Source organism: Drosophila tropicalis, unplaced genomic scaffold (genome assembly GCF_018151085.1).
Source record: "Drosophila tropicalis isolate 14030-0801.00 unplaced genomic scaffold, ASM1815108v1 contig_393, whole genome shotgun sequence".
Lineage (NCBI taxonomy): Eukaryota > Metazoa > Arthropoda > Insecta > Diptera > Drosophilidae > Drosophila > Drosophila tropicalis.
In genome coordinates this window covers 2597509-2614377 of record NW_027172855.1, presented here as the reverse complement: position 1 = coordinate 2614377, position 16869 = coordinate 2597509, and the positions used below count along the sequence as shown (strand labels likewise).

At 34.9% G+C, this 16869-nt stretch overlaps 5 protein-coding genes across 5 annotated transcripts; 3 read left to right on the top strand and 2 right to left on the bottom strand.

The window, feature by feature from the left end:
* The first annotated feature begins 1621 nt into the window (after positions 1-1621).
* DCTN5-p25 (Dynactin 5, p25 subunit) lies at positions 1622-2600 on the top strand. The gene is made up of 3 exons (XM_068284499.1): positions 1622-1754; positions 1854-2153; positions 2212-2600. Exons 1-3 carry the CDS (start codon positions 1707-1709, stop codon positions 2431-2433), a joined length of 570 nt encoding a protein of 189 aa, XP_068140600.1. The 5' UTR covers positions 1622-1706; the 3' UTR covers positions 2434-2600.
* Positions 2519-3581, bottom strand: Ankrd49 (ankyrin repeat domain-containing protein 49). The gene is made up of 2 exons (XM_068284498.1): positions 3234-3581; positions 2519-3172 (listed from the first exon to the last, which is right to left on the bottom strand). The coding sequence occupies exons 1-2, from the start codon at positions 3367-3369 to the stop codon at positions 2661-2663; spliced, it is 648 nt and encodes a 215-aa protein (XP_068140599.1). The 5' UTR covers positions 3370-3581; the 3' UTR covers positions 2519-2660.
* A 284-nt stretch (positions 3582-3865) lies between these two features.
* Positions 3866-5102, top strand: THG (tRNA-histidine guanylyltransferase). The gene is made up of 2 exons (XM_068284532.1): positions 3866-4146; positions 4208-5102. The coding sequence occupies exons 1-2, from the start codon at positions 3921-3923 to the stop codon at positions 4918-4920; spliced, it is 939 nt and encodes a 312-aa protein (XP_068140633.1). The 5' UTR covers positions 3866-3920; the 3' UTR covers positions 4921-5102.
* Positions 4918-5765, bottom strand: NC2beta (negative cofactor 2beta). The gene has a single exon (XM_068284533.1). It carries the CDS (start codon positions 5624-5626, stop codon positions 5087-5089), a length of 540 nt encoding a protein of 179 aa, XP_068140634.1. The 5' UTR covers positions 5627-5765; the 3' UTR covers positions 4918-5086.
* Positions 5766-6132: 367 nt separating this feature from the next.
* Rnmt (RNA guanine-7 methyltransferase) lies at positions 6133-8035 on the top strand. Its single transcript, XM_068284520.1, has 2 exons — positions 6133-7394; positions 7458-8035. The coding sequence occupies exons 1-2, from the start codon at positions 6209-6211 to the stop codon at positions 7538-7540; spliced, it is 1269 nt and encodes a 422-aa protein (XP_068140621.1). The 5' UTR covers positions 6133-6208; the 3' UTR covers positions 7541-8035.
* The last annotated feature ends 8834 nt before the right edge of the window (positions 8036-16869 follow it).

Genomic DNA, 16869 nt, shown 5'->3' with positions numbered 1-16869 from the left:
TTTTAATGATATACATAATTTTCTGTCTTCTCTATATGACAAAGATACTAAAATTGGTTACTAATAAAATAAGATGGTAAAAAGAATAAACAAACTACTAAAATTCCTATTGTGAGTCTATATAATAGAAAGAGATTTTCTCAACAACTAGAGGAATTGAAGAAATATATCTACAAAAGTCTCTGCAAACGAAATTAACTCATTGAAATAGCAAACAATTCAATTCAATTGCTAACAATAATTATTAGCATTGTTGAATATTCCTCCAAGTGGTTAACAACAATATCTATATATGTATGTATATACAGATAGTAGTAATTCTACAAGTATTTTATGCTTAAGCAGAGAATACAAATTATATATATGTATATACCTATAGTTTGCCGCCACCTCGTGAGGGCACTCGAGCGTGCATTTTTAAGGTCAATGGTGGATAGTTAGATCTGGCTGAGGCGGAGGTGGAGGCGGGATGGCCTGAGTTTAGGGTGTGCTGGCCATTTAAGTTGCGATTATTAACGAGCATTAATTGGAACATCATTGGACTGTTGGCCCATTGGTTGGCTGGTTGCTCCTTAAGGTCACTGCCAGCTGTGGGCAATTATTAGCATTCTTTTCCTTCTATTTTTTTGTTGTTTCCAAGAGAAGATTTAAATTTGCTTACAGGCGGCAATCTCTTCTTATGTGGTTTTGTGACTGTTGTTGTTGTTGTTGTTATAGTGCTTGTTTTTGTTGTTGCTGCTGTAAAATCACCTGCAGCTTAATTCCAGGGTCATCTTGGTGCGGGGGGTTAAAGTTAAACACCTGCAATTGCTTTTTTTTTTTGGTTAGTTTCAATTTGTTGCACATCGCGTGCCTTTAAGTAATTGCAATCTGTGGTAATTATAATTTTAATTGAAAATTCAAACATAATTTTCAATAAAAATAAACAATTAGGCAAGTAAAAACTTCTGCTACCTAAGAACAAATTATAATACAAACTTGTTTACTTTGCACTAAAACAAAAAATGATTATAAATATTTTTAGTGCAAATTAAAGTTTTTCAGTCAACACAAAAAATATATATTTTTAAAGTAAATTATTACCTAGGTATGTTCCTTTGTTTATTTTTTATTATTCTTTTATTTTAAATGCATTTTTTATTAATTTTTTTAAAATTTGTTTAATTTATTTTTTATTACGATCAATATAAAAAAATCATTTTTCAATAGTATACATACTAAACATGTATAGAATTTTTGTTGTTGTTGTAATAGATACTAAATATATGTAATTTATTAAATTTATTTCTTGTTAAATATCTTTCTCATTAAAGGTAAATTAAAATCCCAAATTTATATGAAAAGCATAAATTATTTCAATACTTTATCAACTACATAAAATTAAAGAAAAGTTTTAAAATAATTTCTTGCATTTTGGTGTCACATTTTAGAGGATTTAATAACCAAAATTCATCCTTTATTTCATGTCTAAATTAAGAATGAACAAATAATTAAAAGCAAAATGCATAATGGAAAAAACGAAAAAGTTAACAGTAAGTTAACAGTGACCGTTGCTTTTGGATTTTAACAGTCGCTGTTGAATGCCTAATTGTTCTATCGATACTATCGATAGTTTTTGTACAAGTTATTCAACACTCTCCAAAAATAAATCATTGCAAATTGTTAAACTATTTTGTTTATTTTTTTATTTAAACCATTAAGGGACAATGGAAATAGCAGACACATACTACAGTAAGGATGAATACGTGGAGACGGCAAGTATTAACAAGAGTCGGAGCTAGACTAACTTACCAATTGGTTGCACATTTGCCCAGATGACCTCATCCTAATCCATTTTGTTATTTACTCCACAGGCCTCCGGCAACAAGGTGAGCCGCCACACAGTGCTCTGTGGTTCCCAGAACATAGTACTCAACGGCAAAGTAATTGTTCAGAGCGGTGCCATCATACGAGGTGATTTGGCAAATGTACGAACAGGAAGATATTGTGTGATTAGCAAAAATTCCGTCATCCGTCCACCATATAAACAATTCAGCAAAGGTATCGCCTTCTTTCCCATGCACATTGGAGATCATGTGTTTATTGGCGAAGGAGCTGTTGTATCAGCGGCGACAATTGGCTCATATGTCTATATAGGAAAGAATGCGATTATTGTAAGTTGGCATTGACAGACTTTTAAGCTTATTACTAAATCCAAACTTATATTTTTAGGGACGTCGCTGCACCTTAAAAGATTGCTGTGTTATTGAGGATGGAGCTGTGCTACCACCAGAGACAACAGTCTCCAGTTATATGCGATATACGGCAAAGGGAACCATTGAAGGTGGTCAGGGTAATCCGTATTTTGTGCCCGCTGCCATGCAAGATGAAATGGTTGGCTATACCAAATCCTTTTATGAACATTTTGTAAGAACTCCAGCGCCAGCCAGTTGAGCTAGGCTTACAAGAATCTAAAGAGTATCATAAATTATTTCCAAATATAAGTATTTAACTGTGGGATTGCTAAAAAAAAAAACAATTATTATCAATGTGACTGATCGTGAAATATAATTTTCAAAGATTTTCATATGCCTATAAAATCCAAATCACTTTTAATGAGAGACAGTAAACAATTTTTATAGAATATTTTTTTAACACTAATTAATACTACCATGGCTTAGTTAGTCTATAAGTCCCGTCTCACAATCATAGGCTTCATGGGAGATCTCAAAGATGGGATAACTCATGCCCGTACGACGAGCAATTACAGCAGCTGTGTCCTCGGAAACATTCTCCTTTCTGCCCTTTATATAGCGATCCAATAGTAAGACAGTTGCCGTATTCCGGCAATTTGAAACTGTGGAGGTAATATGTAGAGGAGTTTGTTTGCCATCAGAATCAGCATTGACATCGGCACCGAATTGAAGCAAAAGTTGTGCGCAATCGGCATTATTCCATTTGCATGCTGAGTGTAAGGGTGTCCAGCCCATTTCAGTGCGGGCATTTGGATTGGCCTGATACTGGAGCAGAACTTTGGCAATGTCTATGAAGTTGTTATAGCAGGCTCGATGTAAAGGCGTATATCCATCGTGATCCCGTGCATTGGCAGTCTCAGAATCGAGTTTGAGTATCTCGCGAACTTCACTCAGACGATTCTCGTTAACAGCCCACAATATCATGCGTTCTATGCTGGCTACGAGTAAGAGAATCTCTTGGTTAATGTAAAACATTAAAGATTTAATTGTATGACATACCTTGAGGATTTTTATCCTCTTCGATTAGTTCATCGGCATCATCGTCCCAGCCACTGACAAACATTCCTCGTGGTACTTTAGCATGACGAAGTTTCTCCACTTGCGAGGTCTCTTCATCCGAATCGTAGTCGCTCATTGGTCCAGATGACTTGCAGCGATTAATAAAATAATTATTCTGACCGGTTTAATTATTAGCCAATACAGTATATGGACTATTTGTTTATTGTATTCCTAAGCAGCTTTTCTTTTGTCGCTTCAATTAATATGTTGTGTGAATTTTAAAGCTTTATTTACTTAAATTTGCAAATTATATCTGAATTTCATTCCAGCAGATTTGACTTTTTCCAAGAATCGATTGTGGTGATTAATCGATTAATTGTTGGACAAACGTTATCGATATTTGAAACTTATTCTTAGTTTATAGAAACTGTTGAAAATTAGTTGATCTACGAAACCCAATTAAGTTATTGTAAAGCTAATGATTATTAGCTTGATTGATATTTACAGTCCCTAATGGTTGCCTTCTAGGGTCATTTATTTAGCAATATTTTATCTGAGTTTGGCGCTCACTATTTGAGACTTTCAACTTATCGATATTTCAATAACGAACAGCTGTTCCTTCCAACCACATGTGGCAGCTGGAGAAATAGCAACAACAACAAAAACAACATTAAAAAAGAACTTTAAATGCGTTTTCTAGCCTTTTGCCGAAAATTCAACAATTTATTAAATAAACCCATTGCCAGTGTCCTGGCCAAACGCAACATGGCCTGCAGCAGATATGAATACGTTAAATCCTATGAACAGGACGACAGCATTTTGCCCAATGTATGGATTGTGATACGAATTGATGGCAAGAAATTTCACAAGTTTTCCAAAATACATGATTTTGAGAAACCAAACGATGAGAACGGTAAGTAGAATAATTAGGAAGTGAATAGTCAATAATAAAATCAAATGTCTTCTCCCATTAGCTCTTAATTTAATGAATGCTGCAGCTATTGCCGTGATGGAAGAATTTCGTGATATTGTCCTGGCTTATGGCCAGAGTGATGAATACTCCTTTGTGTTTCGCAAGGAGACACAGGCATTTAAACGTCGATCGGCCAAACTTTTAACCTATGTCACCAGCTTATTCTCCACTAACTATGTGATGCAATGGCCTCAGTGGATGAAGGATCGAAAACTAAACTATGCTCCATGTTTCGATGGTCGTGTGGTCTTATATCCCTCCGATGAGAATCTAAGGGATTATCTTAGCTGGCGTCAGGCCGATGTACATGTAAATAATCTATATAATACAGCATTTTGGAAATTGGTATTGGATAAAGGCTTAAGCAATCAACAGGCTGAAGAGCGTCTAAGAGGCACTTTTTCGGCAGATAAAAATGAATTATTATTCCAAGAGTTTGGCATAAACTATAACAATATGCCAGCCATGTACCGAAAGGGTACAATATTGATGAGAAAACGCCTGGAACTGCAATCAGATGTAGAGACGCAACAAAAGACTAGGCAGGTAATAGTGCCACTGCACGAAGATTTGATATCATCGAAATTTTGGAAAACTCATACAGAATTGCTTGGCAAATATACACCTGGACCATATAAGACAACTGCCGAACTTCCAAGACTTTTGACTAATCAATTGGAGCAACAGTTTGAAAAGCAGGCTATAATAAGCTAGTCTAAGAATATTTTATTATCATTAGTGGTCCAAAAAAAAATGAAGCTATTGGTGTTGATTCCCTATTCTATTAAGTGATTTGGACAAAAATTAGCTTGACTTAATGGAATTGAGAGCAACACCATTGCGCACACTTTCTATACATGTGAATTCTATTTATTAAATATTAATAATCATCATCATCCTCGTCGTCATCTTCACTACGCTTACTACTGGCCACCGGTTGTCTCTGATTAATCATCGCCGCCGCCTGCATGCTCATCCATTGCTGTTGCTCTTCCCTGGCTTGTTCTTCACGCGCCTTGGCAAACAGCTCTTGTTGCTGCCTCAAGAGTTCCTCTTCAGGTATTCCCAGATTTTCCAATCTTGTGCTTTGACGTCTTCGCTTGGCGGCCACTTCTTTACAATCGTGTAGCACCGCCTCCGCTTCCTGTTTATAATCATGGAAACCCAAACGTTCGAGGGCTTCTAGCACATGCTCGGCATTGATGGTCTTTTTATTTCTTTGATTGCACACATCGTTGGCTTCCGAGCTAATTAGATGTATAAATTCCGAACAGCAATTGAGTATTAATTCCCTCGATTCATTTGCCACTCGCACTGTGGGTACAAGTTCTTTAATGATTTTATTGATGCTCGCACGTGGCAGAGTCAGTTCATCGTCCTCTGCATTGGGTGGCAGTAGGTCCTCCTGGGGATTGGACATGGCCAAGTGAATCGCAAACGTAAACAAAACAAAATAAATTAATGATTGGAAAAGAAGAGAATGAGAGCACGAAAACGCTTCTATTTAGGGTAGTCGCTCTGGATCTATCGATAACTCGTTTACTGCTAGTGGTGGGAGTTTTGATTCGTGAGTGTGTAGACTTTCACAGAACATAGTTTATTTAGCCACAAGGGTATAACAAAATTAATTTACGATTTACAGGTAGAGGTTTATTCCATATCGCTAGATTAAAAATAACCTGTAATAATACAATAAACTGACGTATTATCGACAAATATACGCCAACTTGTTATGTAAATCTAAAAATTTAATTAAAAAGTAAAACGCGTAATCTATATACCTAGGAGTTCATAGATTTCTATAATTAATGTTGTTTTATTTTAAAATTAAAAATAATATTATTTAGACAATTTTAAAACGGCGACACTGAGATGCGATAGTTTCGCTTGCTCGAGGTTCTTTTGTCGCCACTGAGCAATTTCTCTTGTTGCATTTTCATCAGCCCTGCCTGCGCCCTCAATTCAGATTTTTTAACCGGACCTAGAATTTTAAGCAAACAGAATGAGCGTAAATTATGAACGAAATATCCTGGGGATCAACCTTTCAGAAGACGACGAAAGTGAATCTACTGGCCACGAGGACTATAGCATTACTAAGCCAGGTTTTCAAGGAACAGAAGAAATCCAAAAAGAAGCACAAGCTGGTACCACAAAAAGCGTGGGTCATGGTGGAGACGAGGAGCAACAACAGCCGGAGATGGAGCCTGAACGAGAGACTGGAGCGGCCAATACATTTGTGGTGGCCCATCATTATAATGAACTCAAGGAGGCCGGACGCAAGGATCGTCTGAAATCGAAAATTTTCTTTATGCGTAATTTCAACAATTGGATTAAAAGTCAACTTATTAACGAGTACATGGGCAAGATAAAGGAACAGAAACGTGTTGGCGATCCCATACGTGTCCTAGACATGTGTTGTGGCAAAGGCGGTGATCTACTCAAATGGGATAAGGCGACCATAGCTCATTTAATCTGTACCGATATTGCTGAAGTGTCGGTGGAACAATGCCAACGACGTTATCAGGATATATTAAAACGTGCAGAGAACTCCAAATATGCCCACAAATTCACAGCTGAATTCTTTGCCTGCGATTCGACATTGGTGCGTCTGCGGGAACGCTTTAAGGATGCCTCCCTGCAACTGAATCTCGTGTCGTGCCAGTTTGCTTTTCACTATTGCTTCGAATCCTTGGCCCAGGCCGATTGCATGGTGCGTAATGCTGCCGAATGTCTACAGCCCGGTGGCTATTTCATAGCCACCATACCCGATGCATATGAGATAATGCGTAGATTAAAAGCAGCTGGTCCTGGACAACGTAGATTTGGCAACGATATGTATTCCATTGAGTTTGAAAATGATGCCGATCAATTGCCCATATTTGGTGCTAAATATCAATTTCATTTAGAGGGCGTTGTGGATTGCCCTGAATTCCTGGTACACTTTCCCACTCTCGTTAAATTGGCACGAAAATATGGTTTGCAAGTGATAAGACGTAGCACATTCGCTGATTACTATAAGGAAACACTGCCCCATGGCAGACATCTGCTTCAGCGTATGTCAGGCTTGGAAACTGTCCAGGTGAATCGCGTGGCCAATGATCCAGAATATGCCCATTTGAAGCATTTGGCTGGCAGTAATCGTGGCAAACCAGTGGGCACTCTATCCAAATCGGAATGGGAAGCAACAAGTAAATTCTTTACATACATTAAAAACTTGAATCTCCATCTCATAGAATTATCTTTTCTTTCAGCTCTTTATTTGGTCTGTGCTTTTAAAAAGTGTAAAAACACCTGGGATGTCAATGGAAAACCTTTGTTTGAATTTGAAGACTGAAGACCATAGAATAACCAATCCAATCATCATAAAAAATAATAGTTTCTTATTAAATGTGTATTTTTTTTTTTTTTTTTTTTTTTTTTATTGTCATGCATGTTTAGAAAATATACAAATGATATATAATTCTCAACTTAAAAGTGCATGATAACTGGCTAAAAATACTTTTTATGTATATATTTAGAAAACAAATTATTGATCAAAAATTATAAAATCCACAAAAAGAAAAAAAGATTTAAATGATAAAAGACACTTATGTGGTTAATCTACTTTTTTTATTAAAGCCAGATTTGTTAAACAAACTTTAGAGTTCGATATTGGATATAGGGTAGTTGCATAGTTTTTTTTTAAATATGTTTTTTAGATGTTTATAGGCAATAAAGCGTTTGGAATTCGAACAGTTCGGCGGCCAAAGCATTAAAGGACCTACTTGGAATGGTATTAAGGATTGTTAGAATGACAGACTAATCCCCATTAAAATGTGGTAAAAGGTAACTAATTTCTTTTATCTTAATTATTTTCTACAATTATGTTATTTTTTTTACTTTTGTTGCTTTACTTTTGGCAATTAAAAAAAAATCTTAAGAGATGAATTATACATATTATAACTTTGATAACAGAATTTGAAAATAAGAAAATCAACGAAAATTTGTTTTTCGAAAAGTAATTCGGACTAAAGCTTAAAAAAAATAACAATTATTATAAGCCAATAAAACTAATTGGACTTTTCTGTGAAGTACTGTGAAAAAAACAATAAATATTTAAAAACATATAGAAGAATTACCGAAAATACGTTAATTACTACTAATTAATTTATTTGTTGTGGTATTTTTATAATTAAAATTTAAAACGAAACATTTAATTTACAACGAAAAGTATGGAATTATATTCAAAACAAACCTAAGAGGCTTAGTTTGTCTACATTTTTAACATCTTTTTAAAAAAAATTCCAACACTTGAGTAGAATTTAAGAATTTTGAACTGAACTTTATACATTTCTTCATTCTTCAACATTTTTGAATATTTATAATTAATTCTAATTTCACTTTTAAGCCTCGGGAGTTTTTAAGCACTTGTCAAATAATATAAAAATCATGATTTTAATAGTATTTTAATTAGGAAATATCAAAGAAGTTAAATTCGGCTATGCCGAAGTTTATATACCCTTGCAGTCCTTGACAATAATAATTTCACATGTTCAAAATTTGTTTTCTGCAACTCAATTCATTAATATACAAACAAAACAATTTTACTCTTCATACTATGTACAATTTGTTCTTCTTCTTCCCTCATTCCCTAAGCAAACGCATACACATACAGTTTATGTAGCGTTGCGTCTGTGTGTGTATGCATGTGCTCTGTTGATTTGATGATGACGTAGTAGGCAGCAAGCAGAGCTGCCGGCAGCGATTGAACCGATTTATATAGACTGTAACTTGTGTTCTATTTATCCGATCAGGGTCAAATTTTGGGATCTGAGATTTTATATCAAATTCTATTATATTGGTAAATTTCATGGGGATACTCCAATTTTGCAAAAATTTTTGTTCCAGAGTTATATGATATAGTAGTCCGATCCCAAAGATTTTCATACTTTATCTCACCCGGGTAAAAAAAGCTCCCAAAAAAATTTCATCCCGATAGCTCTTAAGATGGCTGAGTAAAACGCGTACGCACCGACGGACAGACGGACAGACGGACATGGCTATATCGACTTAGCTTCTCATGCTGATCAAGAATATATATACTTTATGGGGTCGGAAACGTCTCCTTCTGTGCGTTACAAACATCTGACCAATTTTATAATACCCTCTGCAAGGGTATAATAATCCAATAGAATTTGGCTGTAAAAATCCTCAGTATTGATACATATTTCAGTGCTAGATAATTTAGTCGACTCGAGGTTCAGAATTTTATGTTTTTCGTTTCGAATTCAGACCAAGAAATGCTCCTCTAGTAAATGCATTAAATTGGGCACTTAGTGGAACCCAAAATAAATGAGGGTTTTCAATTTTCTAATACATTAGCCTCTAATACGTAAATACAATGTTTCGATAAAGTCCTTAAACTATAGAATCGCCCCACGCATTACTTGTAAATCCCTTTAGTAACCTGTCCAATTCTATTTTAATTTTTGTCATTTCGAAAAAGCTTGTGATAAGGCAAGGCAAGACTATAGTAGGATATAAAACCGTTATCGAAAACTGGAAGTGGATTGAAAAGCTCCGTTATGTCCACACATACACAGTCTCTCACTCTCTATCTCTCTCTCTCAGGCACACACGCAAAAGGACACAAGAGAGACTACGACAGAGAGAGAGAGAGAGCGGACGAGAGATTTTGGAGCCAGGAGCCAGAGCGCACAGCTGTTGCTTTCACAGAAACTGTCGCCTTTGAAGGACATCGGGCAAAGGTTAGTCTTGACGTTCATGTTGCCGGGTCGGGGTGCTTACCAAGACCAGACCAGGCCAGACCAGAAAAAAACAAAAAGCAAGAAAAAAAAAACTAAAAAGGACCTCAATTTGAACCATAACCATGCGTGCCGTACCATGCCATGCCATGCCGTGGCCTGTGTAGAGGCCTTCTAAATGCATCAATGAATTATTATAGCTCAAGTGTAAATAAATATTTGATAACAAAATGTTAGATTATTTTCCGGGGTCGTGAGGCGAAAGGGGGTGGTGGGACGTTGGGAGGGTTCGAGCGTGCGACAAAATGGGTGGGCATAAATTACACCATTGATTGGGACGACGAGGTAAACTGCAGACGTTTATTGGGTAATCAGTTGCCTTGTTTCTTCATCTTCCCTCTCTCTCTCTCTCTCTCCGACTCTTTTTCTATCTCTTTCTCTCTGTCTGTCTGTCTGTCTGTCTCTTCCCCAATGTGCTTCTCTTTCTTTTTGATTTTCTTTTTATACGGTTTGTAAGCCCATCTCCAAGTTCTTGTCAGATAATTTCATTATTTAAAGTTTTGCTCATAAAAATAAACTTTGGGTGTAAAGTTTAAATTTGTTTTACACACACACACACACACGTACACGTACAAGTTGTTTACAACACTGTGTACGTGAGTATATGTATGTATTTGTCTGTCTGTATATGTGTGGGTTGGTAGGTTAGTGGTAGAATGATTCAGTTGATGGCTTGCTGGTTGTACGCCTATATGTATGCTACGCTTTGTTTAAAGTAGAGCGTGCGTATTTATAAGGCAAACAACAGAGAGCACAACCAAAGGCAGCCAAAGCCTTAGTCAGCTCCTGTTTACGTTACACACACATACACACACACACACACACATCACATAACATTCGCCTTTTACCTCCTTCATTCACATCCTTCATCCTCTTGTCCTTCTTCTCGACTCGCTTTGCACTGATTGGCCCTAATGAATCTTTTTGTTACCTCATCCTCCATCTCCTCCTCCTTTTCCACCTTCATGCGGCCTGCCTGCGCATTGTACCATGCGGTCTATGTAAATTAGTTCACTTTTAACCTTCACATAGGCCCATCAGCCATCATCACAATATCTTTTACTCTGTTAAGCTTCAATGACAATTTAATCGCTTTCAAATGAATACTGCGAGACCAAAAAAAGTATATAAAAATTTAACATATTTTTGTGTGGCAAGAGATAATTCCAGCTAAGTCGTTTTTACTGACTGAAGTTCTTTAACTTACTCTTCTGACTGAAGTTCTTTAACTTACTCTTCTGACTGAAGTTCTTTAACTTACTTTTCTGTCAGAACTACCCAATATTTGTGTCTAAAATATTTATTGAAAAATACTTTCCAATTGTTTTACTACATATGCTCAAAAATTGCAAAATCTTATATATTTATCAAGGAATAATTTGTTTTATTGTTTGTCGTTTTCAATTGGCAATCTGGGTATATTTAACTTATATTAAGTATTTCGAATTCCACAAATTCAAAAAGTTTATAAGTCGCTTCTAAGCTTATGATTAAATTTTTATATTTAATATTTAAGTGAAGTTTAAGAAGTTCTTGTGAATAAATAATTTCTATCATTTTGTACAAATTCTTAAAGTCTTGCATACAGTTTAAACTTATAAATCAAATTGATTCTTAATAATTAAACGAACAACATTTTGTTTTAATAAATACGGACAATTTAAAGTGATTCTTTTATTTATTATAAAATATGAATACCTTTTAATGCAGAACAGATTTTCTTATTTGAAAATGCAAAAATGTAATTTAACTGCGATCCATAAGTCATTAATGAAATTAGGTTGCAAAAATGAAATGATGTCTCTCAAGCAAGACTCGAACTTGTTAAAATATTATCAATTTAATGGCAAAGGGTTAACGAAAGGGGAAACGTTATTAGTATGCAGCAATAGATAACAACTAAAAGTGCAAACTAATGCAATTAGCTCTGGCTAGTTCTATTACATGATAGACAGATCAAAATACAGATACTAAAACAATAAAACAAACACCACCTTAAATGTACTACCGTCAGGTTTTTGAAAGAATGTGTTAAAATTATTATTCATTTTATTATACTAAAAACATTATTATTTTAATCTATTAAAATATAATCTTTGGATATGGTTCTGAAATGAGTGAAATTTGAATTCAAAAGTTTATGTTTCTTAAACAGGATATTCTAAAAGCTATTAAAAGTGTACAACAAATTACCAAAGCTTTTACGATCTTCAAATTTTATTTCTTTCAAGAGTTGGTTAGCCGAAAACTATTCAATTATCTATTTATTTATTTATTTATTTATATTCTGAATTGAAACCGTGATTGCAAATTACGGACAATTCTTAAATCTATTATCTAAATTAAATCTAAATTATCTATTTTTTTAACCACATTATTCGAATCTGTATTTAATTCCTTAACTCTTCACCATAAGATATGTCTGTGGTCCCAGCTAAGGGTTAAATTATTTTACACAATGGCTATCCAGGCTGTTGAGTTATGTGCATACGTGACGCCCAACGGACTGCAATGTGTCCATGGGTATCTCTCTTTCTCTCTGTCTCTGTCTCTGTCTCTTTCTGTTCTTTTTGTTGGTGTGTTGTGGTGGCCACTGACGACCACCAGGTTGCCTATCCACCTGGATAGGTAAGGTGGATGCTTGGATGGTTGGTAGGTAAGGTAATGAGTGGCCTTACATTACGTATACGCAGTGTGTACAAACAAAATACATGCCGCAATGTTTATTTTGTAAGTCTGTCGAGGCAAGCGAGCGTATAAGTGTCTCTGTATATGTGTGTGTGTATGGGTGCGTGTATAAGTATGAGTAAGTGTGCGAGTGGAACGGCTTGTGTTTATTCAACCGCATGGAACAATGTGGAGAAAACGCATACCAGGCTAGGCGAGGAGCACACGGCGTTTTTGCGTTCCCTTTGTAATGTTGTTTTTTTTTTTTCAAGCGAGCAAAGCGCGCGTTGTGCTAAACTTTTTTTTTTTTTTCTTTCTACAAGGATTGCCCCAGGAGAAGAGAATTGCTCGGAAGATGATGGCTGAAAAGGAGGGGCAGTGCGGGCGAAGGGGAAGTAACGCAACAATTTAAACAGTATACACATTGTGCATACGCCCAAGGACTAACTAGAAGCATAAACGAGATGCCATTGCGAGAGCAATGAGAATTTTCCTCTTTTTTTTTGAAGAGGTTGAGTGCAAGTAGTTACTGGGATTCAGGATGAGCTGCAGCTCAGCGCATGTTAATCTTTTGTGGTTGTTCTTCTTGGCCAAAAGAAATTTGAACTTTGTGCATCAATGCATGAATGATTCACCACCTCAACCCCGAACCAACCAACCATCATCACCATCAATGGTTGTCGGTGGCAAACCATGAATACTCAAAGAGATAATATGCTCACGTAAAGCATGAGGTCATGGTTAGAAAATTAAGTTTTTCAGTTTGTTTAGAGTAGCATAGAGTAGATGCCGTCCCCTGCTCGTTGCACTGGAAGGGAGCAAGAAAAAGTTTATTTAAGAAAGTTTTAAAAGTTTACTGATTGTTGGACATCTAGTTAATTTACGGAAGCTATCGTAACTTGCTACGTTTTCTTTCAATTTTTTCAATCAGCAACTTTCCTTGTGCATGCATTTGCCGCAGAGTGAGCAATCTTTTAAATGGCATTTAAATTGAATTCTAGGGTAACTATGGTTACGCTTTTAACAATTTTGTTAGATAAGTGACATCAACTACTTTCTGGGGTATGTATTTCTGACCTTGAGAAGTAAGTACACTTTTGGTAATTGCATGAAAGTATATATGCATTTAATTACCCTTAAGCTTTCATTTCGCTAATAAGTTAGTCATCATAGCATTTCTATGTCAAGGAGACCGAGGGCAGTCAGTGGAGTTTAGTATTAGTTAAACCCCAGAATGTGTCAGAACTGCAAAAATTGTTTTAAATTTCACTTGAAATTTTATAAAGTAAAATGAGCAAGCACTATTTATGATATATGTATGTACTTATGTATATATATTGGATTGTCAATAAATCTGTAATACAAATTGCTTAAACTCAACGAAAATGCATAAAATTAAGGTTTTTTCACATTGCTTAGCTTAAATATACTTGATCAAACATGAAATGAACTTATATAACCATACTTCATACTTTATCTTTCTGTCTATCTAAAAAAATCGGCTCCTAGAACTTAAAAGATATTTTAAATCTTCACTTAAATATTTTTGGACTTGGACTTGAACAAAAAGAGTGTTAAATATTGCATTACATGTATGGGTTCATTTCGATAAAAAGTAAATACTTATGTCCAAAAAAAATTAAGATTTGTCTCTCTTCGTTTTTCTTTTTTGATGTCTTTGTAATTTGAAGAGGTTAAAGAAGTTCGAGTTTTCATAGGAACGATCGAATGAGAATACAGTTTTGGATAAAGAATTTAGAATTTTTGTTAAACTATTGATAATGGACATTAAAAAGTCCGTCTTAAATTAAATAGAGATCAGAGTACTTAATCATACAACTCCTTAAAGAAGAATGGACCAAAAATGGAATTTCAGATTAATAACTTCAATATCTATCTAGAGATCTTAAAATATTCAACCTTTTTATGTGCCGGTTGAAATCAAGTTTGACACAACATTTTTATATTTATCGACTTGGGCAAAAAAATAAATTTCTGGATATAAAATTTGGATTATAATAAAATATCTGGCATTCAAATGTAGGTATAATAGATTTGCATTTAGTGTCGTGAGTTGGGAACCCGAAGTTGATATACTTCTAAAACCACTTTTGCACTTGGTGCTGACACTTTTTGTCAATGCCGGATCTAGAAAGGGGAGAGGGTAATATGAAAAGGGCGGAAAGTATTGCATTAATTCGACGTTATAAATGTTAAACCTGAGTCCTGCTGTTGGTCCTCCTTGTCAATAGAATGGAGTCTTGCGAATAGAAACGTTATACTGGCTAAGTTTTATCCTCTGGTTTTTACTTACTATATGGTATCAATATGATTTTAAAGTTGATAAGGCAACCTTGTACCCTTAATATCTGTATATTTTGACAATTGTCAAACTCTTTCAATTTTCTGGCATTTCGATTTTTGTCCTCAAGTGTATTTGAACAATTTACAACGCATTTTTGATTCTTTTGTTGAAATTATTTTCAGTATATAATTACATTTTCATATTCATCAAATTTGTTAGATATATTTATCTAGCAAAAAATGTTTGAATAACAATATTTTTTGGCTTCAATTGATTTCCCTTGATGACGTTGATGAAACTGCTGCCCCGACTGCTTCAAAACGATTCGTTCCAGCTCTCTTTGTCTCTGTTCTCCTCCTGCCGGTGCTCCTTTCTGGTGATGTTGCTGCTGAGTAAGTTTCTGTGTATACTTCAATTATTCAGGGACTGTATGTCTATAAATATGCATACGTTGGTATATACATACATACATATACATATATGTATTAAGATATAAATTCTATGAATATCTATGTACTATATATATGTAGGTGTGTGGGTGGCTTGGTAGGTAGACCATTGCATCCTTCAACTTGCATAGTTTGGCACAATGATTTATTCATTTGCAATTAAGTACGAGGAGACTAATTGGCAACGCCGGAAATGTATTGATTTAAAAATTCAATAATCTGGAAGCCTTGATAAGCTCATCAAACATGCAACATGGTAAGTTGCTATGTAGCTCAAGCTCAAGGCGTGGCATTTGGGTATTAAGTTTGTTGTTCCTTCTTCTATTGCTGCTGTTGTTGTTGTTCTTATTGTTGTTGTTGTTGGTTTTTAGTAGCACACGACACAACAAAAGGTCAACACGGCGAAGTGAGTTAAATGACAAGGACCTTACCTTGCGAGGGTCGGAATATTGTTGTGCCCTGTGCGTGTTTGCATGTTTGACTGTATTACGACCCCAAATAAACGCAAAAGAGGTCGGGGGAAGGGAAACTGAAAAAAGGAAAACAACACAAACAACGGAAACACAACAACTGAAAACTAAACCAGAGGGTCAAATCCTAGCCTTGAGACAGGTTCGAACTACTTATACTCTAGTTGACAGGGTAAATTTACAAACGGAACTCAGAACTAGGCCTATTAAAAAATTATATCATAGCATCCGGCAAAATTGACTTCCTATGACATTGAATGAAGGACTTGTTCATGTTATATGACCATGTCCTTTGTAAGCATTTCAAATTGGTAATTGACAATGACTGTCTACCTATATCATCGATTTACCTTATTTGGGAAGGGTATACAAATAGAACCTAGAATCATAACTGACCCAATTTAAAATTTGAAACACGAGCATTTTACATTATATGCTTGTTATTTTTATGGTTCAGTTAATCTCAGATTACAATTAAATTCAGATTGTCTGGGATCCCAACAGTTGACCTCGAAATGTCAAATTTTATCACAAATGACATTCAAATTATAGAAAGATTCAAATGCAAGGGGTTGACAAAGGGCGAAGGGGGTGGTAATTTTTAAAATCATCATCAACCATTCACGTAGAAAATTCTATTTCATAATTTGCATTTAATGTTTGTTTTCATAATTTGACATTTTTAACATTTTTAATTGAAAATTTTAGTTTACTATAAATTTTGATTATGGGGATTATTAATTAGCTGAAGATTAAAACTGACAATTACTAAACCTATTTAATGAATTCACATAATCATATCAGCCAATTATTGATTATAATTATGATAATTTTTATAATTCTATAAGTTCATGGAAATGTAATGAACTTACTTATTTGTTGATTAACTTTGCTATTTGAAAATAGCAAGTATTTATTATAAACATTTACCAAAAATGATTGAAGTGCAAAATTTTAAAATCAATGGA

What these genes read in the sequence shown, in the direction of transcription:
- DCTN5-p25 (XM_068284499.1), top strand. Translation starts at nt 1,707, where the DNA reads ATGGAAATAGCAGACACATACTACAGTAAGGATGAATACGTGGAGACG. An exon ending in AGGATGAATACGTGGAGACG is followed by an intron (nt 1,755 to 1,853) that starts GCAAGTATTAAC and finishes TTTACTCCACAG; the next exon opens with GCCTCCGGCAACAAGGTGAG. An exon ending in TAGGAAAGAATGCGATTATT is followed by an intron (nt 2,154 to 2,211) that starts GTAAGTTGGCAT and finishes TTATATTTTTAG; the next exon opens with GGACGTCGCTGCACCTTAAA.
- Ankrd49 (XM_068284498.1), bottom strand. Translation starts at nt 3,369, where the DNA reads ATGAGCGACTACGATTCGGATGAAGAGACCTCGCAAGTGGAGAAACTT. An exon ending in AGAGGATAAAAATCCTCAAG is followed by an intron (nt 3,173 to 3,233) that starts GTATGTCATACA and finishes TCTTACTCGTAG; the next exon opens with CCAGCATAGAACGCATGATA.
- THG (XM_068284532.1), top strand. Translation starts at nt 3,921, where the DNA reads ATGCGTTTTCTAGCCTTTTGCCGAAAATTCAACAATTTATTAAATAAA. An exon ending in GAAACCAAACGATGAGAACG is followed by an intron (nt 4,147 to 4,207) that starts GTAAGTAGAATA and finishes TTCTCCCATTAG; the next exon opens with CTCTTAATTTAATGAATGCT.
- NC2beta (XM_068284533.1), bottom strand. Translation starts at nt 5,626, where the DNA reads ATGTCCAATCCCCAGGAGGACCTACTGCCACCCAATGCAGAGGACGAT.
- Rnmt (XM_068284520.1), top strand. Translation starts at nt 6,209, where the DNA reads ATGAGCGTAAATTATGAACGAAATATCCTGGGGATCAACCTTTCAGAA. An exon ending in ATCGGAATGGGAAGCAACAA is followed by an intron (nt 7,395 to 7,457) that starts GTAAATTCTTTA and finishes CTTTTCTTTCAG; the next exon opens with CTCTTTATTTGGTCTGTGCT.